Source organism: Protomyctophum parallelum, assembly GCF_964188405.1.
Source record: "Protomyctophum parallelum genome assembly, chromosome: 2".
NCBI lineage: Eukaryota > Metazoa > Chordata > Actinopteri > Myctophiformes > Myctophidae > Protomyctophum > Protomyctophum parallelum.
Window position 1 is genome coordinate 37136922 of NC_139699.1, and position 26656 is coordinate 37163577.

A 26656-nucleotide genomic window follows, 5' to 3' on the forward strand; every position below is an offset into this window, starting at 1 on the left:
TAACAATTTACTCACTTGACCTTGACCGTTTACCACCAAATTATATAAAAAATTATTTAAAGTCAGATACTGAGTTAGATCTAATTATATCAAGTATTATGGCCTTGTTTTGAGATTTGATGATGATACAGAGCCATTGTGGAAAAAATGACATACGTACACTACACTACACACATACAGTACACTACTGTAGACAGAGACAGACAGCCTCATTGCTATAGTTTTTTACTTCACAACACAGCTAATCATCATTCTGGGAAGAAAGTATCTCTTTTGTAACACAATCCAGTTCACATAATATTGTCGTATTGCAAACATCTGTTTTCATCCTAGATGAACTCTACTGACAGGTGTAATTTGTGTCTAGTATGCAGTGCCGGCCACGCAAGACCTAACAGAGGTGTACAGAACATTCTCAGTGATGTTTAGATCTTTATGACAGCCCTAATCTGACTTTTGCAGACAGTAATTGTGCCCATTATCCAACAGATCTCTTCTACCTATAAAAGCAAGCCTTTCCTCTGCTGCTTTTTCTTGTTAAAGAAAACCTGTTCGGTAAACAATTGTGGAATTGAAAACTGCTCCCAAAATATGAAATGTTAATTGTAAGATTCCAACAGGAACCAATCATATTTTGATGATTAAATTTTAGAATCATCCTAATGGACAGTGCAATACAATTGTCAGTAAGCATCATGAGTCATGACTCAAACACTCATAGAACTGATAACTGATAACATTTTGGTTGATATTCTCCCACTGTGTGTAGTGGCTATACCAGTGATAAGGTCGGATAGCCCCATTCCCTACAGCCCTGCCAGCTTGATCAAGCCCTCTAACCTGTAAGGTCTCACCTGCAGCCCATGGAGCGTTACCATGGAGACGGACAACCCTCAGCAGAACCCTTTCACCCGCTAACCCTCTCCCGATCTTCTACCCAACACAATTAACCATCATGTGTGCCCCAACCTCGGTGCTTTCCACTTTGTAAGGCTTGTCACAGAGGGTTGACCGTTGGTTATTTATTGTTGCTGTTTTGTCTGGGGACGGGGGGGGACGGGGGTGTGGTTAGGGTGTCGTCTTGTTGTGGTTGTTTGAAAGTGAACGTAAAGGAGTTGCTTTTTGTGTTCTTTTCTCTCACACCCTTCCCTCCACTCACTTTGAGTTTCTGTGGTTATTTGACACTGCCACCCATGGTACTGTGCTCGCTATAAGGCATCCTTATAGTTCTCATTAGTCTGGTCTACAGAGCCATGTACAGTACATTGCCTGAAGACTAAATGATGGAAGAATATACAGTATTGTCAGTTTTTATGTTGTCGTTGGTTGGCGTGATTAGGATCCATTCTCTTAGATACCATGGTTTTCAATCTTATATTGTATTGCAATTCTATTTTATTGCTTACTTTGGAAATGAGAATGCTGTGATAGTGCCAATTACAATAACACCACTAACACTATTATGCCAGAGCAGCCTACTGTAGATCCACCTGCATGGAGCCAGCAGAGATCTCTCAGATAAGCACGGAGACCAGCTACTTTTTTAGAGAGAAACCCCACAAGTGATCCTCTTTCCTGCACCACATCCGAAGTCTGAATGTCTATGTGGATTTGTCATTAAGAATTACTGTCCTGTCCGTTGTCTTGTCTCGTCGGTCTTCACTGAACGAAGTGCCTCTCTAATGAAGTTACAATGCTGTCTGCCCTCATCTCTGTGATGCGAGGTTTAGGTTAGCTAAGCTTGGGTGGCCTAGGTCACGTGGTCGAAGAGTAAAGTATGTATCAAAAAGATTAACTGTGTGCCGTCTAAAAATCTAAAGCATTTAACACTTTTTCTGGAAACATTTGAATCATAATCATATTTGTTTTCACTCTAAGCCGCAGGGTCTTAACTGTCAGATGATAAATGTAATGGTGTTTTATTAACGGCATCTGCATTTATTTATTTTTTACCACACGAAACAGACAAATCCATTATCAAAAGCAAAAACGAATAAGAACAAATTTATAAAATACAGAAAGCACATAACAGAAAACGGTAAAGGATATGTCTCAGTTTCCCATACACAGCACCATGGGTTACAGGCAGTGATGTACAGTGTTTACAATGTCTACGATCAAGAGAAGCCCTGCTATACCTCTACATAGTTCAAATAGTAGACAGTATAGAATTGTTGATGTGGAATGCAGTAGATTGACACATTTTCATTAAATATTCAAATGATTTGTTCTCTCTTCCATAAATGCGAGATAATCTCTGTGCGTGTGAGTGCGTGTCCTATGTATCTTGAGGACCACCCAACCGATCGACTTAAAAAATGACCCAAAAATATGGATACATCCATGAATCCCCATATATGGTATACCCTAATGTCATCAACATCATAGACTGCCCTAGACTCCATGGGCATGAAAGAGAGAGAGAGAGACAGACAGACAGACAAGTTCCACGCACACAGACAAACAATACAAATAATTTACAACCTATGTAAGTTATGCTTGGCACTAAATTAAATAAATATAGCTTTTTACCAGCATTTTATAGTTGGTACTTTTTCATTAATCCACTGCAATAAAATATTATTCCTTGCAGCATAACTAAGAATACAATTCAGTCTCTTATTATTTTATTATTTTGATATGGGTGCCACTGCTATTACTTTGAAAGATGTAAATGTGTGTCTGATATCCAAAGTTAAGAAGACAAATCTGTTCTCAGTTTAGTGACATGGTTACACAGTTAATCTAAGGACATACTGTACCTTCACTGCTAACATATGCCATTCACAAGTTGGTGACTGACTGGCTGAAATGCTAGATGTTTGGCTGGCTGCCGTTTCACTTTCTGCAATGTATACTGGACCCCTGTGGTTGGATAAGTTCCTCCTTCTATCTCTGCAAAATGCTTTACTTGCTGGTTTGACTAACATCACTAATAATTATTTTGCTCTCCCAACTCTTTCTTTGTCCGTCTGTCTCTCCATCCTTTGTCTCTCTTTCTCTCTCCGTCGTTGGTCTGTGTTTTTATGTCTGTAATCCCTCCTGCGTCTCCCTCCCCCCCTCAGTGGGGCTGTGAATAAGGGTTGGCAGGGAGGTGCTGGAGCCTCCCCGGGGGCCATTGAGGCTAGGGGTGGGTACGTTGGCTCTGAGACTGGGGCAGGGCCCAGTCGCAGTGACAGCCTGCGAAGCATGGTGACTGGGGGCCTCAAAGCTGGGCGGTGGCAGACGATCCAGAGCCACATGCATGCCGGAGGTCTGCGGTCTAGCAAGTGAGTTTTATGTAGATGAGTGACAGTGATGGGCATGAGGACATGCATGTTGAGTAGCATTGTACACTACAGCGGCATGGAGCAGACGCAGAGGGGAAACGTCTGTTTGCAAGGGCACCTTGATTGCAATGATATGCATGTACTGTACTGTACTGTGCTGTATCAGTGGTGCAGAGTAGAGCCCAACTACTTAACTACAGTTAAAGGAAAGAAGGGGTACTTATATGGAAAAGATGACTTTTTTAGGATTGCTTGAAGGAGAACCAATGCATTTTGGAGCATGTAACTGCTCTCTTTATGCATAAACATGTTTTTCATGGTTTAAGGCCCTGACTAAAGAGAACGTCATTCATACACACACGCCTCCATTCTCCACCCTTCTAGCTGACATTATAAAATCCAAAACAATCTACAAGTCAATTCTATTCATAGGGTGTATCACTGCTCTAAAAACTCATTGACAACATTCACTAAGTATAAAGACATCAGTTGTGAGAGTTCTTCTGACACAGCAAGCATATTTAGTTATAAATAGATTCCTTGTTTGATGATTATTTTTTATTTTAGAAATAATATGGCTATTACATTTATTTTTACAAAGGTAAACAGAAAACAAAATACATTTTGTAAAATGTGCTTAGAAAAACGTCATTTTAGAAACATTGGCATACATGCCGCTATGAGCTGAGGCTTGCTGCTAGCGTACATTGTATGAATATCAGTTGCAACTTCTGGTAATATAAACTTCTCAGGCAAAAAATGTGAAAGAATCTGTTATATAAAACAATAGTAATAATAATCATTTTAAATACCATAAAGTGTCAAAAGGACATCGAAAAAAGAGGAAGCACTGCCTGGGTTGGTAATTATCAGAAGCTGAAAACAGGTGCTCATTGGATAGGATTCAGTGTAGCCTAGGTAAAAAAGTTCCTTCCCTTGTAGTAGTAGGCTGACATTAGGCGGTATGAGAAAACAGGTGAGTTTTAAAAAGCCTTTAGTTTAGTCATGGCTTTTAGCTTGGCAAAGTAAAAAATCACACCTGTGTGAACTGAGCGGTGCAACTATGCTAGCCGCCCAACAGTGCCACCCCAGGTCACAGAGCGGTACTGCAGCTGTCCGTGCTGAAATGGACACACACACACACACACACACACACACACACACACACACACATAGCTTCGCATTGGAGCGGCTAGGCACCGCTCCAAAAACAAAAAAACTACCAATACGTTTTGGCTCAAGAGCCTTCATCTGGGTTCATTGGACCCTAATGAATGCTTTTGAACCAAATTGTACACACTTAACTGCTCTTCATTTTAAACGGCTCTCACAACACAATCTGAGAATTTGGGCTTCACCTCCTCTGCTTTCCTCCCCCTTTCAGATCTACCTCAATTTCCATTTCCCCTTGGAATTGGTTTCTATTTTTGGTTTCTATTTCTCACTCTCTTCACTCCCCCCCCCCCCCCCCCCCCTCTCTCTCTCTCTCTCTCTCTCTCTCTCTCTCTCTCTCTCTCTCTTTCCCCATCTCTTTCTCTCTCTCTCACAAACTCTGTTGGATTCTGTTTCTCATTCTGCCTCTGTCTTATTGTTTTTCTGCTCCTCATGGTCCTTTAATTACAAATCACTCTAGTATTTATTCAGTCTAATTGACTTTAAAGGTATCAGAAATGTAAAAATCCATCCATTAGTCAGTGATGGGATGAAGCAGATAATATTTCTTCTGAAAGGCACAGTCAGCATACACTTTAGGATGTACACAACAAAACACTCAATTGTAACAATTGTAAATGGTAAACGGTGCATTTATATAGCGCCTTTATCCAAGGCGCTTTACAGAAATTGTGCATTACATTCACCCATTCATACACCGATGGCAGCGGAAACCATGCAAGGCACCAACTAGCACATCGGGAGCAATTAGGGGTTCAGTGTCTTGCTCAAGGACACTTCGACAGTAACTCTGGGGGAGCCCGGGTTTGAACTGGCAACCTTGCGGTTACCATCCAGGCACTCTACCCCTGAGCCACCGCTGCCAATTGTATCCTGGTTCATCTAGGGCTCTATTTTGGGGATTTAGCATTAGGCAAGAGGGGCTCGATTTCCCTCGCCGCCATTACCCGCAACGCGGCCAGCAAGTCAGCCGCTGCCCAAGAATTAGTATAGGAGCTGGCTCTGTCCCTTAATGGTATTTTGGTCCAGTTTCACCCGCTATCTATTATTATTACTTGCGCAAGCAGAGCGCACAAGTAATGTTTTCGCCCGGTCTCTTCCGCCGTGACAGCTGTCCCGCCATTCGATGTTTATGCAGAAAAACATCAAATCTGTGCCTGTTTTGCTGGGACCAAATGACCACAAATGACCATATTTCTTACGTCATCATTTAGGGCTAATCATACGTATACTATATACATAATCAGTAAAAATAAAATAGCAAATTGTGCCTGATCTGCTGGGACCAGAGTACGTGGTGTGTATATGTATGACTAGCTCTTAATGATGACGTAAGAAATATGGTCATTTGTGGTCGTTTGGTCCCAGCAAACCAGGCACAGATTTGCTGTTTTCTTGCATAAACATCAAATGGCGGGACAGCTGTCACGGTTTTTGGCGCAAAGTAACCACAGTATACCGCTAATCAACTTACAACTACACACTCTATATAGTATGTATACGTATATAGTATATGCCTATATACTATATATATACTATATATAGTATATGCCTATATAGTATATGCCTGCTTTGCTGGGACCAAACGACCACAAATGACCATATTTCTTACGTCATCTTTTAGAGCTAGTCATACATATACTATATACATAATCAGTAAAAATAAAATAGCAAGTTGTGCCTGATCTGCTGGGACCAGAGTACATGGTGTGTATATTTATGACTAGCTCTTCACCCAAACTTATATAGATAGAAACTTGAATCCTTGAATACTTAATAATACTAGGTGTTTATATGCATAAAGTATGTAGGTAGCAAATAGTTACATCTAAAAATTATACATTTCAAACGTTCCTTCACAGAGATACTGAGATTTGACAGTTTACAGCGGTCGAAAGGACTTGCGCGCTCTGCTTGCGCACTAGTTGGCCATTTATGGCCTACTAGTGTGCAACAAGCAAGTATGCACTCGACAGAGTGCAGTTCTAGTTATTATTATTATTATTATTATTATTATTATTATTATTATTATTATTATCTATTATCTATTATCACCAGTATTTGCGCCTAGAGGTGTGGTCATGGGCGTGTTGGCACGCTTTCACCTAAATGGCTATTTTGGTCACACACATTTGGGAAGGCGCATAGTGGAGTTTAAAAGCACCCGTAAGCCGTATGCCAAATTAGTTTGGTATAGAGCGGCAATGGAGATGTCCACGGAGTCAGGCTGCTCCATCTCTCCTTATTCTCCTACACATCTCTTTGTAATTTTCCTATAATCAGCAGAAGTGAGTGCCTGCTGTGACCTGTCACTTCCTTGTGTCCATTGTGTCTAGTCAAGTTATTATTATCTAGAAGTTATTGTTGCTACGTGGCGTCCATCTTACCGAGGGGTAGCATAACATTGTGTCTATGGGGAATGTACTTTTAAATAACCATAACATGCATAACTTTCAACCGATTTTCAAACGGTTTGGTTTGTTATAAACGTCAGAGACGTCCACATACTTATATGCTTTTATACGATGTTCATATAAAAAACAAAATTAAGCAGATAAGTGCAAAGCAATTCCATTTTCATCCATAGGGATGCAAATGCGGAATTTTAAAACATTTATTGCAAAAACATGCTTTTTGGGGGATAAATCCGCTATATTTGCGATAGCAGAGCCTACGTGCGCTATAGCGAGACAGGCCAATTCCGTCCCAATCAGTAATGTGATCTATTACATCGCATTACCCACACTGTACATAACTTGGTAATCATATATTCAGAACGGGTAAGGTCTAGTTATATAAACACAATGGAAACAAGGAATTGACACTCACTTCTGCCACTATACCAAACGAACGTGGCATTACGGCTTATGGGCTTATTTTAAACTCCACTATGAGCTTTCCCAAATGTGTGTGGCCAAAATAGCAATTTTGGGGAAAGCATGTCCAGCATAACCTCTAGCAGCAAATAAAGGTGTCGGCATAATGGAAAGTGGGTAACGCTGGACCAAAATACCATTTAGGGGCAGTGCAAGCTGCTATACCCATAATTTGTTGGCAGCGGCTGACTTGTGAGCAGCGTTGTGGGTAAAGGCACTGATGAAAATAGAGCCTCTAGTATTTATTTACAATATAGCCCAAAGAAAACAATGAGCAATGGCTGGGCACACTGTTTGACAGAGTTCTGTATATTTCAGAATGAGAAGAAAAAAAGCCCCAAGCCAAATTTATGACACTGAGCAGACTGGGAAAATGTATTAGCACAGTGACTGGCTGCCCAGATGTCTGGCCAAGAGCCGTATAGTGAATCCAACCAGATTTATCGATTCATCATGATGTCAGTTATGATAAAATGTTTGTTGGACTAACAGGTAACAGTGAGTATAGTGTACTGTAGTCATGGTCACCCTCATCCACTATGTTCATTACTCTTCAAGGACATCTTCATTCATCATTATCCTTGACCTCTGTCATAGACGTTATGTGTGGAGGAAGAGTCCAACTGCAAGCAACATAATTATGATATATTTTTTGACATCTTGCTCATAACACTTCACCTAACAGAAACGCATCAGCAGAATGTTGCTCATCAGATACGCATCGACTCCCTTTCATATTATGCAATATTATGCATTGTTTCATTACAATTGGTTACATTGTACACACACATTCTCATCTAAACCGCCACCAAATAAAACACCAAATGTGAGATGTGTGTGTGTGTGTGTGTGTGTGTGTGTGTGTGTGTGTGTGTGTGTGTGTGTGTGTGTGTGTGTGTGTGCGTGTGTGCATATACTGTATACGTGCCTACACGACTGCGTGTCTGTGTGTATTAATACGCCCCTGTATTTATTTGATCACAATGACTTGCGTACTTCAGGGACTTGTTCTCCAGTAGAATTGCAGCCAAGCTCTCACTGAAGGGTCTGGCCACCACAGCCTACGTCCCATACATCCACTGCCATTACACCAGCAGGCAGTAAATCCTCCCGCCCAGCATTAGCGTCAGACAGATCTATTTAGCACCAGCTTACAGTAATCAGGCAGGGCAAAGATTGAGGTGCGGATAGGGAGAGAAGCACTATTAAACGATTGTAAGAGCAGACAACAGGGTGATTACAGAGCAGGGTTTGAGGGCGGTGGTTTGGAGGTGGTGCAAAGATAGATTGATGGGAGGGCTGAACCAAAGGGTGAGGAAAAGATTAATGGGCAGATGAGATGGAGACGAGTTGAGATCAGGAGCACAGAGTTAGAAGTACGGCCGAGTGGAAGCAGACAGTGGAGAGATTGATGGAAGGGAAATGTGCGATGGGATAGATATACGGTAGGAGGGAGGTATAGCAAGAGGTCGAGGCAGATTGGAAAGAAAGATAGTGTAGAGAAACACTTTAGTGCTTCAGAGGACAGCGACCGGCACTTCCAGTTCCAGTTTGAAGTTCATTCTGCTCATGGAGGAGGTCAATCTCCAGCACCAAATCCCTATATTATAATATTGCTGTTTGCTTATTTTATGCCAGCCCATTGGCACGCTGCCATACTGTTACTGTACAACAACTTTGCTTATTTTGGCTCTATAGCTGATGGACACTTGTCTGTTGCTCTTTTCCCCTCTCTCTCTGTTTCTCTCTCTCTCTCTCTCTTCCTCTCTCTCATCTCCTCTTCACCTGATCGTCTGTGTTGCTGGTACTTTCTTTATCTTCTCTACTTCTGATCCTCATATCATGACCCTTCTGTATCACTTCTGTGTCACTATTTTATCCATCCTTCTCCCTCCTTACATTCCATATCTCATTCTCCATCTTTAACCCTGTTGTATCCCTCGTCGTTACCACCTCTTTCCCTGGTGCTCCACTGTCAGTTTTGGGGACGCTTCCCTGTCCTCTGCCTCCACTCTGGAGCACATTCCATCCTCAGCTGTGGCGCGCCCTCGGCCCTTGGTGCGGCAGCAGAGTCTCCAACAGCCCCTCACCCACCAGCCCCCGCCGGGTCCCAACGACCCCCCGGCCACCTCCCAGAGCCTGGGCCAACTACACACAGGCCCAGGGGGCGGGGGCCACCGAGGAGGCCCACGGGGGGTCCGGGGGAGTCCGGCCGGAGCTTCGCGGTATAGAGGGGCTGGGGCGGGCCGATCCAGGTCAAACCCAGGCAGCTGGGACCACGTGATGGGACAGATCCGTAACAGAGGTCTGGATGTCAAGTCTTTCCTGTGAGTGTCATGATGTATTCTCTTCTGCATTTCTACTGCTTTTTTACTTTGCAAGATGGTATGCATCCAGCCGTATTTCACCTTTCACTTATTATCAGTGAAACATGTCTTCTTTACCTTAATTTCCAGTTTTCAAGTTAAGTGTTTATACAGTATATGCCTTATTTTGTCCTTTGTCAGTCACATGCCCCACAGACATACAGGCATAGTTGGACAATAAAATAAATTTTACAAGTTTATCAGTATGCAAGAACTAGGATGTTCCGCCCCCATTATTACTTATGTCGGTAACACTTTATGTTACTTGACTTGATAGCACAACCAATGAACACCAACACTTTGCTATGGGGACATGAATTCATGTATGCCAATGCATTATTTCATGCATTATTACCTCATGAATAATCAAGAATGTACATGAATTCACTGTGCTTCATTCATGTCCTCAATCATGCATGAACAACACATTTATTAAAGCATTAGCTATACAGTAAAGTATGGGACGACCCAATAGCCAAATGGTTCGGGGGTATACCATGAGCACAAAATGCCTTCTTCAGTGTGCCCTCGTTTTGACTGTTAGCTGTGTGCCATTCCTGTCGCTCTCTCACTGTGTGGCTAATACTAATACTGTTTTTTTAAAAGAGCATTTTCTAAGGTACTAAAGTACATCATCAAATTATTGCTGGAAAAATCTAGTTAGGTGGAAATGGGTTAGGCCTACAGTATTAGGGTGAGTTGCGTAATGTAATTTTTCAGTCATTGAATTTTTCAGTCATTGAATTTCTTTTCTTCAATGACTTGGATTGAAAAAAAACCTGACAATTTATTTAGTTTTTCTATTTAGACTTACAGTACAAGCACCAGATATAATATGCCCTTTGGATTTCTTGCCTCTTCCTGGCACATTCTAAAATGTAATTGCATTTCTTGTAGTTTATACAGAATTGTAGATAATAAATCAAATAAAATCTAAAATCAAACCTTGTATCTCCATATTTCATTTAATCGCAATGCATTGCGATGTGAGCTTGTAGAGCCCCTAATTTAAAAAAAGGGAAAAAAATAATTTTGGATCCTTTGGGGACTTTTTTGCTAAAATAGGGATGCCAGCGTGACAGTGGTTAATTCTGTCTTTCTATAAGCATTTAACAAATGAAACGTATTAACAACAGCTTATGCCTTAATAATAGTACAGTAGATGCATTGGAACACAGGTCCTTTTTTCCATTTCCTAAAAGTTATGTTTTGGGGTTTTTTACAAGCGTTCCACACCCAACAGTGACACACTGTATGTGCTCTGTGCTGGGTTGGTTAGCTTTAGTTCTGTAGTCCACACCCAACAGTGACACACTGTATGTGCTCTGTGCTGGGTTGGTTAGCTTTAGTTCTGTAGTCCACACCCAACAGTGACACACTGTATGTGCTCTGTGCTGGGTTGGTTAGCTTTAGTTCTGTAGTCCGTTTACTTCTGAACTAGTAAGAATAACTCATTATTGATGATGCATGATTAATTCATTCAAGTCATCATTCCTAATAATACAATTCTCTTAATTAATGCTTTAATTAATGAATGGCATGAAGACATAAATGACACTGTGTAGTGTGTACTTATGTAAATTCCTGGTTATTTATATAATGCACGAAGCAATGCATGAAGCAATGCATGCATCCATGCTATTTCATGTACCCTTACTGTAAATCACTGTGTATAAAATAAACTAACTTACTATAAGATCTTAATATGGACTGTGATGGATTTACAAATGGATTCACAGATGACTGGTGCAACCCTATAAGATCCCTGACAGCTTGCTTCTATTGTGTGTGTGGAATGATAGATTATAGATGATGTGCTCCACAGGAAAGCCTGGAGGTTATCGGCGCCACATCTCTTACAGCCTACTACACACAAGCATACAGACACACACACACACACACACACACACACACACACACACGCACACACACACACACACACACGCACGCACGCACGCACGCACGCACGCACGCACGCACGCACGCACGCACGCACGCACGCACGCACGCACGCACGCGCGCACACACACACACACACACACACACACACACACACACACACACACACACATACATTTCGATTTCTTTATTTGAATCCACAAATTACAATTAATTTTACAGGGAAACAAATATAACGGAGTTGACAGTTCATGTTCACTTAAGGATACACATGGCACCTCCTTCTCCACACAGACAAACTGCCTATAACAGCCGAAACAGAACAGTATTTGTCAAGTTGTTTGGCTTTGCTTTTTGTCATGCCAGCTATTCTTGCCACTCATGGTCAGTTTATGCACATGGCCCAGGCTTCCGAATATCAGTATGGCAAATCTACAGCGATACCCCAAGTTTGTTATACTTCCAAGTAATGGTTTATCTTGGAATGCCTGGTCCATGTACAAATCAAAGACACAGCCCACCTCCAGAATCAGGACCTCCTTGTGACTGGTGTCAACAAAGACAACATCAGGTGTATTCGGGATGTTAGCAAAGACATCGCATGCACAGCTAAACCAATCTGGTAACACTCTTGAATGTTTATACATTGCTGCACTAGATGGCACATACTTTCGAACTGCATCAGACACTAGGTCAACAATCCGGTCGTGGCGAGCAATATACAAGTTTTTGTATGCACTACATCCATTTGTTATGTGTGCGATGGATTCTGGATTCACACACACACACACACACACACACACACAGGGTTCGGTTTGTACAAAAACAGGGGTGGACATTTTCTTAACCATTTAAGCCCTCCTATTTCTTTGTAAAAATAGCTAAACTAGCCAATCTATGAACTCATACTGCATCTACATGAGCTTATACATCTTTTTTTTTGCAAATTTGCCCAAAATGAGAATTCTGGACCAACCGATTTTTGACCTTAATATATTATATCCAAGAATGAGTGGTACAGGTGAAGAATTACATAACCCCCTGACCGTGCACGGTTGGTTTAACGACAGATTGCCCACTACGGCAGCCCATTTGGGACAAAAACACACAATGAAGAGATATGCGACATTATGAAAGACTGATAGATAGCAATGGCACCAGCACTGCCAGGCTTTGCAGTGTCATGGCATGCGGTGGGCTCGGGAGGGAGTCATGTAATTGTTCACCTGTACCACTTGTTCATGGATATAACATTATTAAGGTAAGAAAACGGTTGGGCTGGAGTATTTGACAGGTGTGTAGGCAAATATACAGCGATCATCAACAATAATAATTATACCCACACGCTTCCCAGCCTGCATGGTACTGGAGCACAGCTTTATTTAAGTTAAAGAAGCTAAGCAACGTTCTTGGTCACAGTTGCTTCTTTAAATAAAGTTGTGCAGGGTAGTGTGCAGTACAGGTAGTATGCAGTACAGGTATCATTTATTGTATTGTTTAATAAATTGTTAAATTGGGATATTATTTAACTTAATTATAAAACGTATCACTATTAACCGCAAGAATGCATGTATTTCATTCAGAAGAAGTAGGTCGGGAGTGGCTTATTGTCGGTATCAGCCGGTAACACGCAGAGGTCTATCCCTGTTACAAAGCGCTAGAATCCTGGGAGATGGATTGCTGAGGTGGAGTGCCACACCTACCATCAGCTCCCAGTACTTCCCGCACGATTTGCTGCATCAAGCCGTGCTACTCATTTACTGAGTTGGCGGTGCCCGGGATCGAACCCATCAACTTGTTGTCCAAAGGCAGGAGCTCTAGCTCTGGGCAAAACTACACAAATTCAATCTGACCAGAATCAGCGGTAAATCATATCCCACCAGAGAAAAAATTAATAACCAGAGGGGATATCAAAAGCAGAATCCTGGATTTCCCCACTATCACCCTCAAAATCGAATCGAACCTACAGTAGCACACACCCTCTAACGGTGTGTTCTAACCCCTATACTTCCGTCTAGTCTAGAGTGTCTCTGCGCCATTAGGCCAGTGACCTCCCTACTCAGTGAATCATGGCTCAATAAACGCAGAGCAGATTCTGTATGTAGAGCATGGAGCGGTGGCCTCGTCCTGCATTGTCCCAGTGCTCATGAATCTCTCTAGACCAAACACCTGACAGCAAACACAAATTGGAAAGAAAGAGAGCCATTTTATATATTTGGGATCATTGGCGTGTGAGCAGCCAAACAGATTCCATTATCCAACTAGCGACCACATGTCTGCAGGCCTGTCACACTGTGCAGTCACCCCACCACCCCCAATTATATTTCTAATCGATGTGACTAGTGTAGGTGGTAATGATTATCCCCCCAGCTGAAGTACACCCTTGTTTTAGGTCACCCATTCTATGTTCGACCCAATCAATGAAACTCAAGCTGGTGCCGTTAATGTATCTCTGGTGGTCTGTTGTCTCTCAAATGTTACCAAATTCCTTGTGTCACCAGTAAAGAGCCATCAGACTGCCCTTTGTTAGGGGAGAGAAAGAGTGAAGAAACGGAGAAAGCATGACAGAGAGAGAGTGTGAGAGCATACAAGCTGGGAAAGGGATAATAAGTGTGAAGAGATAGAAAATCAATGGAGTAAAGATGAAAGATGTATATGGGTCAGAGGAAGATTTAGGAAGATTTTAGTGTTAGAGGAAAACCCATCTGCTACGCTAATCAATTTTAATATTCGGATGAAGTACAGCTTTGTGTTGTGATAGAAATAATTTCCGTTTCATAATGGGTGATATAATGGATAAATCTCTGTTAACATGCACAGCCAAATATGATCAGGTAATGCAAAACCTCAGGCTAATGGAGGACATTGGGGACTATGTGAGACAATTAAGGTTACTTTCTTAGCCTTGGTTTTCTGATAATATGCACCAGATTGAAGAGTATTTGAAAGGGAATTTAAGATTACTTTCATGATCCCTGTTCTCTTATAATAATATGAGCCTGGTATCTCACCAGTGTGTAGGCCTTTTGCACCAACAGTAACCACACAGCCCATCATTGGGAACCACACCCCCATCGTTGTCATTAGTATGCCGAGCCAGGCATGTATAGTCAAGATTGGTTTGTAACTTTGTATTAGAAATAAATTATATCGAAACAGTAGGGAGTAGGCTATACATTGTAATATTATACAATATTGTTGGTTGACAAACGGGCATTGACTGCTGTTTTAACCCATCTCAACGAGACAATTAAGCAACATTGTTACAAAACACTACAACAGGTTTCAATTATCCCAGCCTTTACCCAGAGAGAGATCCTCTTTACTTTGCAGTATGTTGCTCATAGAATCACATGACAGGTAGAAGGCTAATAATAATCATTTGAAGCCACTCAGGATGATGTACATGTGATTAATTGGAAGCTATAAATATGCACAGCTGTGCGTAATGGACTGGTCACACGTAATGTGGCGAGCCCTGTTCCACAATGATTAACAAGTAAGTAATACCAGAAAACTGACAACTGTTAAACCGGGGACAGGAAGTGAACCTGGTTGTCACATCCAAAGATATTCACATCTGGCGTCAGGCATATATTTGAACCAATCTGCCACCGCTGCTAGTGGGTAACCAGACAGCTGGCTTGCACTACTAACTACCTTTATAATCAGTGTGGATCACAATCATTATCAACATCATTTTCAATCTAAAATGTTATATATGTTTTAAATTTGGGTGGGGAAATCTATCATTTCTTATTACCCCCTTGCCCCCCCCCCCCCCCCCCCCCCATTAAATCCGCCCATGACGGTAAACTGCCGTAGCACATGTAGTCCAGCTGTTAAGAATGAGTTCTGCGAATGGTGAGCTCTGACTCTGTCAATCACAGCTATGGGGGCAAAATTATTCGTGCAAAGGGCATTGATTGATTGATTGAATACTTTATTAGACAGAAATGCAAACAGAGTACATTCAACTTAAGGACTTGGTCTAAAAGCATGACAATAAAGTCCTTGTTTCCATTCGGGTCCCCACGAATCTTACCGTATAGTGAGACACTGAAACAAGTATTTGAGAGGTTACTTTTATAATCCCAGTTCACTGATAATGAGTTACATTTCACACCATAGTGTGAGACACTGAAACAACACACTTACTTTTGTAACTGCTGTTCTCTGACAATACCGACATCATGTCGGTATTATCAGAGAACAGCAAGAATTTGTCAGTGAGAATACACATGTCGGCGACATGTGTATTTGAAAGAGCCCCACATGACAATGATGATAAATAAAGAAGTGAGAGGAATAAACATATGGTAAATGTATTTTAGACATGCATGGGATCAGTGCGAATATCGCTTAAAAAATTATACTTCTATTTCCAGCCAGCGACAATGTTTTACGATGATTAAATAGGCTTTTGTGAGGTAAAAGCTAGGATGCTAGAGAAACTGTGAGAATGAATCTCTACAGTGACTGTTGTACTGCTTTCCAGCTTGATAAAATAATGAGGACAGAGCTCAGGTCCCAAGGAGTGTGTTGTGAGAGAGTGCATTGCATGTGTAGTTATTGTGTGAATTCACATTGGTGGCGTGTAAATGCGTATTCGTTAAGGTCATTGTTGTCACGGCCTGTAGAATTCACATTGCAGCATACTTCAGTAAACCGTGATTTAAATTACTTCAGGCTGGAGAACAATAATTACAAATCAATTGGATGTGCTTCTTTGCTTTTGTTTATGCTTAAACTTTCCTGAATCTACTTTCCTTTTATTCATATATATTTCCTGTTTTGTTGTTTGTTGTTGTTTTCAGTTAATTTCAATTGTCTTTTCTCTTTTCACTCCCTATACACTTTTCTGTGTCTATGAAACAGAAAACAGAGGACGATAGAACTATGAATGGATCAGTGGTTCTCAACCTTTTTGGTGCTGAGGCACACTTTGGTAAAGCAACAAATTTCCAAGACACAGAATTATTGATTGCTTGTATGATGCATGACAAGGCTTGTATACAAAAGGCCAAGCAACACATGCACTGCTGGATTTTACCCAAAATATATTGAGATGGACCAAGATGTAATCGCTGTAAGTCAGTAGTAATTGTGTTTGGCATGGATTTTCTTAATGATAGCTAAATCCCAAAACACACCTGAGCTCATTCCACAGCACAGTGGTGTGCCTTGTTCCACTGGTTGAGATACACTGGAATGGATTGTGCTATTATTATTTCAAAATAATGCAACTTCTCCCTACTCTCTTTGTGTACTTGCATCGCATGTGTGCGTGGTATGGTCTGTGTGCGTGTCTGTTTGTTTGTTTGTATGTCTGTATGTTGGTGTCTGTTTGCCTATATCCGTATGTCTTGTGTGTCTGTGTGCCCAGTGAGGGGAAGATGGTTGTTTTGTCTCTAGCAATTGGGATGGCTGAACAGGATGACTTTGCCAACCTCCCAGATCTCCAGGAAGCACCAGCATGCCAGGAAAATCAGACTTCACCAGAAAAGAGGTACTGGACGAGAGAGAGAGAGAGAGAGAGAGAGAGGGGGAGAGAGAGAGAGAGAGGGAGGGAGAGGGAGGAGTGCAATGAATAGGTGAAAAATCTGTTTTTCGTATAAAATGGCAGAAAAGGTACAATAAGTAAACCTTTTTACCATCTCTGCTGTTTCAGCAATGATCTACAATGTATCATAGCTACTACAGATACCTATATAATTACTACTGCCTATTCATTTCATTACTTACAAAGAAAAGCCCCTTTCCTAAACATTTTACCATCTTTAGAAAGTATCCTAAAAAAAGAAGACATTTTCGCTTCTGTAAGTGGGTCTTGATGACATCATTCTCGCCTTTTCACTTCCATGCCTCCACCATTCTTTTATTGTGTAAACATGCCTCCATCTTTCCAATGGGAGTGGCTTTATTTCTCACGCTTGTGTTTACCTTTCCTAATTATCCTTGTTTCCTGCTCTCTTCGCTTCTGTTCCCTCTGTTTGACCAACTCAACACTTCATGCCCCCTCATTCTTCTTCATGTCATCCATCCACTCCTTCGTTAGTCTGCCTAGCTCCCACTCTTCCTCACCAGCTCAAAAGGGGTTTGATCTGTGAGGGCGCAGTGGTAGTGGTAGGATGCTCATTATTCAGGGGAATGGTTCCTCACATTAAAAGCCCTAAAAATACACCAACTCCTTATCTGCCAGTGATCCCACAACCACTGTCAATTCATTGCTGGAGGAAAACAACAACTGCAGCTCTTGTGGTTATAAAATAATGTGTATTTTGTATTTCATCATATGTCAGTTTCACTTGCTGAAAATAGTCGATATACAAGTTGTGATGAAATGCGTTGTGAGCTTGTGGATATAGCTATTTTACCAGAGCTACACCATAGGCTTTTGGGGCTCAGTAATTGCACTAAACCTGACTGCATGATGAGTCTTGATTGGAATTGTCTGCTCTGACACCTGCTTCAGCAGAAAAGAGGACTGAACTTTCCTCAAAATTGTTAACAAAGGGCTGTTGGTTTAAGATTGTCTAAACTGATTTTCCGAATTAAACGTGTTTCTGTTTATTTTCAACATTTTACTATGTCATTGATATACCTTTGAGCTGTTGTGTGGAATAATAGAAAAGTCCCCCCATTCTGTGTTTCCTAGAACTAAAATCATTAACATTGTGAATCACATCTTGATGACATCATCAAGATGTGATTCACAATATTAATGATTTTTGAAGGGCGTATACACAGGTTTAATGTTTGTCTTTAGTTCAATGTTTGTTTTGTAAATGCCATTTTTAATGAAGGGAAAATTTACGTCATAATGTAACTCATTACGTCATATTGTCTCTTTATTGTTAATGGCGTTTACAAATTAGATTTTGTATGATTTTCTTCATACCTCCAGTTCTAGGAAACACTTTTTTATTATTTCCAGCTCTAAACACAGCTCTAAATGGTAAATGGTGCATTTATATAGCAGGCGCTTTACATAGATTGTGCATTATATTCACCCATTCACACACAAATTCATACACCGATGGTGGAGGAAACCATGCAAGGCACCAACCAGCACATCAGGAGCAATTAGGGGTTCAGTGTCAAGGACACTTCGACACTAACTCTGGGGGAGCCCGGGTTCGAACTGGCAACCTTGTGGTTACCATCCAGCCACTCTACCCCATAGCCACCGCTGCCCGCTCTAAGGTATATTAATGACATAGTAAAATGTTGAAAATGAGAGGTATTCGCCTTTAACTGTTCACGTGCAATGAATGCAAAATCAGTCAGAGAGGAAGAGGTGAGTTGAATTGTTAAAAGCTACGGTGATGGCTTGTACAGGCCTGAAATGCCCACAGTGCACTTTGGGGTGTAGTGTGAGGCTTTCCTTCGCCCCTAACAACCCCCCCCCTAATCCCTCTCTCCTCCTGCCTGGAGGCCTGTCAAAAGCCTTGCTTTAATCACAGACTGCCAGTGCCAGCTACTGCCCTCAGGGGTTGCATGGCCAAGATGTCTAGCGTCCTTCCACAGCTAATAACAACTCTCAATCATCATCTCTGTCCATCGCTCTGTCTCTCTAGTTACACCAGCGAAGGTCCCTGAGGTATGCCCAGCTGCTTGCCACAACCCCCCCCCCCCCAAACCTTTTTGATAGAACCCAGTAGACTGAGAATGATGGGCCGATAATCCCTCCATGGATATATCTTTGCTGTTGGGGCGGTAACCTTGTACTGTATGTCATTATTTAGTCACAAGCTCTTGTTAATGCTTTTCATAGTTTCATATTTATAAAACAGACAGATGTTACCTCTCTCTCCTCTCCGGCATCTTATTATTGTATAGTAAAACACAAACACACACACACGCACGCACGCATTTCACTACTTTTACACAGCACTGTTGTACAAGTATAAAATAGAATACATTCATGAAAAAACAAATGTGAAATATGCAGATACAAGGTTCCTGCCGGATGGTGACATTATCTTAACAGACAGATACTTTCAGACACTGAGAGAGACATATAGAGAAAATTGGAACACCATCACTCTCAATCTGCCATTTGTCCTTTCGGAGATTTGTCTTGTGCACAGCAGTCATCAGGATATACAGAAAACATATACAAACAAACAGATCACACAGTACATTGACAATAAAGAAACAATGCCAACAGAAGGCCACCAGTCATAGTTCCAAGAGGCATTAAATCACACTTTATGCACAGAACTGAGATGGGGCCTGCTTGTTCATAAGTCCTATACTTATAGGAACAAACGATATTGAGGCCCTAGCCTGCAGAGAAGGTACCATGTACTGTCGCCCTGATGGTAAAAGATGTTATTGTCCCTAGTAATAGCTTTCTGAGTACCCGGGTCTCACACATTGAGGTCATACTCTCAAATCGTACCCCAGCTATTTTGCTGGACACGATGATTTTATGGAGTTTGTTCTTATTAACCAATGCTAATGAGCCATACCATGAAACAAAACTAAATGTCAATGCACTCTCCACAAAGGATCGATGGAAAAGTGCCATAACATTTTTTCCCACGTTATACTGTCTCAGCCTGCGCATAAAATGCAGCCTCTGCTGACCTTTCTTATAGATGGAATGAGTGTTGGAATTCCATGTCAGCTTGGAATCAATCGTTGTACCCAAGTACTTGTATTTCTCCACAATCACTACCCCATCCCCACCAATGAATATTTCCTGGTGTGCATGAGCACCAGTCCTAAGGTCAAATATGATCTCCTTAGTTTTTTTGATATTCTGCTTCGATAGCTTATCTTATCATCCTCAATCAGACCAACAATAGCTGTGTCATCTGCAAATTTTACAATACAGGTGTTGTCTGACTCACTCCTACAGTCGCTTGTGTACAGCGTGAACGATACCGGTGAAATCACGCTCCCTTGCGGAGCCCCCGTATTGGTCGTAATGGGGAGAGATATTGCTTTATTCACCTTGACATGTTGTACCCGCTCAGTTAGGAACGACTCCACCCACCTGATGATATTGGTGTTAACACCCATATCAATGTTTTCCTCGTCAAAATATGAGGTCTCATTGTGTTAAATGCATATCGTTTCTTTTGAGGTTTATCTAGATGGTAGTAGATCTTACTAAAGATGGAGTGCCACAATTGTTGTATTTTTCCAGTTTTTCATGTGTCTATGAGGTGACAGTACTTCATTAGACACCCTGGAGTCGTTTTTATGTGCAATGGTTTCTTCCTGGAGGCTGAACCCTTGACAGTCAAACGGGCCAATGAAATAAAAGTAATATAGTGACATCACACTATCAGCCCCTCCCCTAAGCCCTCCCACTTTATCATACAACTACAGCTGTAGGTGCGGCTTCAGTTCAGGTGGATCACCACTACTTAATGAACTGGTGGGCGTGTCCACATAAAAGCATGATTTTAACAAATACTGTACACTTTTTGGAAAAAGTTATCCTTATATTATAATAATACCTGATGATCATGTTTTAGGGTGGAAAACATTTGTGGCACTCCATCTTTAAGCATAAGAAGAAGAGCGTCATCAGTACCCCTCCCCTTTCTATATGCAAATTGCATGTTGCACATTATTAAGGAGGTTATTTAAGATAATGCGCTCCAAGCTTTTTATTAACGATGTTGTCAAGGCAACCGGCCGATAGTCATTAAGGACTTTCGGATTTGACATTTTCGGCACTGGAACTACGTATAAGCGAGGTCTTCCACGCTTTTGGAATATAGTGTGTATCTAGCGATAACTGGAACATGTGTCTCAGTACAGGCTGAGCTTCTCCCTACACTCCGTAAGCACATAACCCCTTATCCCATCGGGACCCGGTGCTTTGCGTGGGTTAATTCCCTTGAGGGTTCTCCGCACCTCCTCTGTAATAATAATTGACTCACTACTGCTGAACTGTTCCCTTAACAAGTTACGTTCAATCTGCCATAAAAGGTATTTAGCTCATTGGCAAAAGACATACAGTATCGTCACTAGTGTTGATGACCTCTTTATTTTCCTTTATTCCTACCATTGTATACAACCCCTTCCAAGCTTGACGTACATTTGTATCCCTCATTTGCCTCTCAATCTTAAGTTTGTAGTTGTGTTTACATTCACTAGTTATCCGTTTGATCTCTTTCTGAATTAGTTTCACTTGAATTAGGTCCCCTTGTTCAAAAGCAATGTTTTCCTATATAATGCTCCTTTAATTTCCTTATTCATCCATGGTTTATCATTTGGAAACACTTTGATCCGTTTGGATGGGATAACGCTATTTATGCAAAACTGAATGTATTGCGTTACAACAGAGTTAAGTTCATCAAGATCAGCACATGTGTCATTAAACATGTCCCATGAAGTGCAATCAAAACACCCCTTAAGACAGTCAAGTGACTCCTCACTTTAGAATGTCTTTCACTTCTTTGAGTCTCTGTTTGTAACGTGGGACCAGGTGGACTGCATTGTGATCGGCGCTCCCGAGCTTCATTTTTGGGTGGCTACCGTACGCATCCTTTATATTTCCAAAGCTTAAATCAAGAGTCTTTTCACGTCTTGTTGGGGAAGTCACGTATTGGTAGAAATTGGGCAGTGTCTGTTTAAGCGAACATCCGTTGAAGTCCCCCAGTATGAACTTGGGCGAGTCAGGAGAGATCTCCACCGCAACCCTCCTCTTCGACCCCTTTTCCGTGTTGGTGATCGTCGGCGATCTCTCCTCATGCATTCCTCCGGTACATTAAGTGGAAAGTTGCCACGATCGCTGTATTCCCTCAGCTGACATAGCTGTGCATAGCCATAGCGGAGAACCAGGTGGCCCCCCGTGGCGCTGTGTTCAGCGGTGTTTAATGTCAGCGCCCTCGGCAGCAGCAGGTAGATGTCATAAACAGCAATATACACGACAATGGCTAGATGCATTGTAGCCAGATTTGGTTGTTCCAAATACAAGTAGTGATTCTACAAATAACAAACAAACAAACAATCCTGATTAACTGCAGGCACTCGTCGCCACTGTGCAGCGCCGGAAGGCTATTGCAGTTCAAACAGTCCATCATTGAAAAGAAAACAAATCATATCGTACCATGCCAGAATTTTGGGCCAACGGCATTGTTCCCACATGTAATTGGATCATTAAAAAATATTCATTCACATAATCTAGATAAGTATCACCACATCCAATGAAAGATGATATAAGAACAGATATATATATTTTTTTTTCTTGAAGGTTATGCAGTATTTTTCATGGATTATAAACATTTTACCAAGCGATTTCTCTGTCTAAGGACATCATAAAAGATAAAAAATGAATGTGTATAACTGTATACTAAACCTCGGACATTCTTTGAGAGGGAGTGTAACATGTTGACAGAAAGACAGCGTCGTCTAGCACCTAGTTATGAAAACCTGTTCATCATCACACGCTGAATGAGGATCATACTGCAAATAAATAATCTGTTATTTAGCTTCTTGTGTTCAGTTACTGGCAGCATAAGGAGGAGCTCTGTCTGTCTGCTCTTGAACAATGATGTATTATTGGAATATGTGAAAATCTTATGTCAGTGACAGTGAAATATCACATGTACTACACAATGTTGTTGACTACTATCACATTTAATATATACAGTAATAGTGTCTAACGCTGTAGAAATGCAGTCTTAACTATTTATTCATCTTAGAAATAAGATCCCATACGAGCCTCATTTGAATTAGAGGTTTTGGAATAGAGCACCGAAGTCCTGACGTAACTCGCTCATCCCGACCATTCCCCTGGTTCGCGGAAGTAATTTCTCTATGGAGAATAACATGGGGTGATCTTAATATCGTCTACTATAAGCGTTGTGGTCCAAAAATAAACAAGCTGTCTCGGCGTTATTGTCAGGGAGGTGTCTCTGTATCGTTTGCAACAGTCAGTCACTCATATATGATACAGTCTGCTTCTAGCGAAAATGTAACTAATTCAGTAGCAGTAACATTAGCGTTTTCTCTCAGTCAGTTGATTCTTCATATCCATATGAGTGAAGCGGCCGGGGTGACATGTTTATTTTTCAAACACAGAAGTTATATGAGGCGATCTCAAATCGCCTCAATGGGGATTTCAATGCAACTAAACAAATACATGAACCTGGGGACTGACGCCCTCTACTGAAAGTGACGTCAGACTTCGGTGCTCTATTGCTATTGGTAATTATTACATCAAGTCAGATCAAGGCAGATGTACCCCCATATAGCCGATCTGTCTGAGAAAGCGTTATTACTTGCGCAAGCCATTTATGGCCTACTAGTGTGCAACAAGCAAGTATGCACTCGACAGAGTGCAGTTCTAGTTATATCTGTGTCTCATGTGAATGCTCTCCCAAGCTGTTTAGATTGAGGTCACAGAGCTATTTAAGTTACTGTACCAATGATTTTGAGGCATTTCATTAGACAGTAATCGTGCAATTGACTGGACTTTATCACCTGCCTGTGGTCATCAACTGCATAAACTCCTCTGAGGCTATCACAATCATTACTAACTGAGAGAACCTTTGTGTACTGGATGGCAGAGAGCAGCCTTAGAATGTACTCGGATACAGAGACTCAGAAGTGCTTTGTAATATCTTCTTGATACATATATGAACAGTATACATTTGGATAGGGGTCGCTACATTTGGGATCATCACATTTCTGTTCCTACCGTATTAGTTTTAGACTGAGCTGCACAGCACACGACAACATTGAACGGTCTAAACAAAGCAGGAAATGTCTGCCACCCTCTATCAGTGAGCACAGCCAAACCATTAAAGTGTGTACTGTCTGGGCTTGCGATCACAATAACTGGAGCCTCCTAATGACTCTCCAGGCTGGCAACTGGTCCCCAAGGTGGCCACTGGAGCAGGCAGTGGCACAAGAGGAGAGATGATTGGAAAAGAACAGCGATGTAGGTCAGCACAAAGGAGGCATTTTTTAAACAACTGTCAGATCTATGTCTGGAGCTCATTGACCATTTTCCTGGCCAAGGCTAGTGGCTGAGAACAGGAGAGCTGATTAGAGAGGACCCATTGAAGAAACGTGAGGGATGGGAGAGATTGAACACAACCAGTAGTGAAAATTCTAAACAATATTTTCACTATTGTCTTGATTACAAAAAGCGTATGACTTGTCTACGACTTTGTTCTTGGCCTTCTTTTTGCAGAAACAGAGTGGAAGAGAGCTTTTGAAAGATTTCAAATCGCAGGGAACTCCCAGTGGATATGAATTAATCAGTGGCACAATGCCGGAGAAGTGTGCTCAAAAACCAGGAACGTAGACAAGTATTGTAGATGACTCCATTAGTTGTATTAGGGTTGCGTTTCGTGATGGGGAGGCAGCTGAGTGATTTGTCCCCATCGGTGGGAGGTGCAAGTGTGCTGACACTGGCACCCAGGCGTCATCCATCATACGGCAGGAACCCTATATTGTGTTGCACAGTCTCCTGGGGCAGTGTGCGATCAGTCAGACCCCCTACATGTATAGTGTTTATGGATACACGCCACCGAGCCGGGCCCTGCTCTTAGGCCCAATTTATACTTTTGTCGTACGGCTGCGTTGCTCTGTGAAAAACCACCCGCTCATCAATCCATCGCACTTCACCCTGCCCCCTTTCTCGCAACCTCCCTGATGCTCACCTTGTGCTTTCCACTCCTCCTCCTGTCTCTTACCTGTCGTATGCATCGTCTACATTGATCCATCTTCCATCTCTCTGGGCCTCTCCTCTGTGTTTTATTGAAACTATCTATTAAGGCTTTTTTCCTTACTTTCCTCTCTCCCTTGTGTCAGTCCCCCCAACCCCCAACCCCCACCCTATGCTCTCCACCATCCCGCTATCTCTTTATTCATCTAATCCCATGTCCCCTGGGGGGGGGGGGGCTTGTGCGAAGGGGGGTGCTGGGTGACTGTTGACTGTGGTTGAGATGGGATGATGTCAGCGCAGCACGCCGCTGTTAAAGTAAATGACTGTCAGCCCAGCCAGGCACATGGACACATTAGCATCATCGCTGAATATCAGGGTTAGGGAATGAGATTTCTTCCTGGACACACGTGCACATCATGCAGCTCCTACAAACACATGTGCCTATACGCAAGCACCGTCCTAGACCCTTATATGGGCCATTCTAGCGAATTGGTTCAAATTCAGAGTTGGAAATTGTGTGAAATTTGTATGCTATTTTGGAAAAAACTTTGACCATATTCATGTTGCACCAGATCTAAGGGACACATATTTAGTAATGGCACAGTCAATTATCATATTGTATTTTAATAATGTATTGGAATATCTTTCCTCTCCCAACATTTGTCACTACCGAAACATAGACTTTTACCTTCGAATAAAGATACTTATTTTAATCTATTTTTTTTTCAATTCCCCACCTGTACAGACCATTTTAAGAATTTAGGTAGGTGGTTACACAATTAAATACATTTAAATTGATTTTCTTTATTTTTTATGTTGAATTATTGAGAGTAATCAAAATCAAAGCGCAATATTCTTTGTAAAATGTATAAAGTTGATTATATTGATTTCAGCATTATTGGTAGTTGACATTACACATACATACACAATCATGATCTTAAAATATTGGTTGATAACTCACTAGCTTTGATTTTAGACAAAACAACCAGTGTTTCGGTAGTGACTGCACTGTTTCGTTAGTGACCACAGCATTGTCTTTACAATGCGGTGCCATAGTCACTTAACTATTTAGCTAAATATTAACTCATAAGATGCTTTGCTCAAGATACTACTAAACTACTACTACTGCCTGATCACTTCGGTGCTAGGTCGTGTGGGAGCCCAACAAACCTCTCCATCTCTTTTGCCTGCATTCTCAATCTCAGTCTCTCTCTGCCACACTTTTTACATTTTGTTTTGGTATTTTGGACCACATGATGAAATAGAAATCAGAATTAAGTACATTAAAAGGCATAAACATCCAATTTATTTTTGTCACTACCGAAACAATCATGTCACTAATTAGTGACTACTTGTTTCGGTAGTGACTGTTTCGGTAGTGACAATTTTATCTAGTTTTTAGCTTAACTCTACAATGGATACATGGAT

At 41.5% G+C, this 26656-nt stretch overlaps 1 protein-coding gene across 1 annotated transcript in view; it reads left to right on the plus strand.

The window, feature by feature from the left end:
• Positions 1–26656, plus strand: part of syt7b (synaptotagmin VIIb) — a gene marked incomplete at its 5' end in the record, with an annotated part of 142109 nt that overhangs the window by 85114 nt on the left and 30339 nt on the right. Inside the window, 2 exons of the mRNA XM_083759512.1 lie at positions 9298–9645; positions 16970–17092. Coding sequence (XP_083615638.1) covers positions 9298–9645; positions 16970–17092 — 471 coding nt within the window. The remainder of the gene's footprint in view (positions 1–9297; positions 9646–16969; positions 17093–26656) is intronic.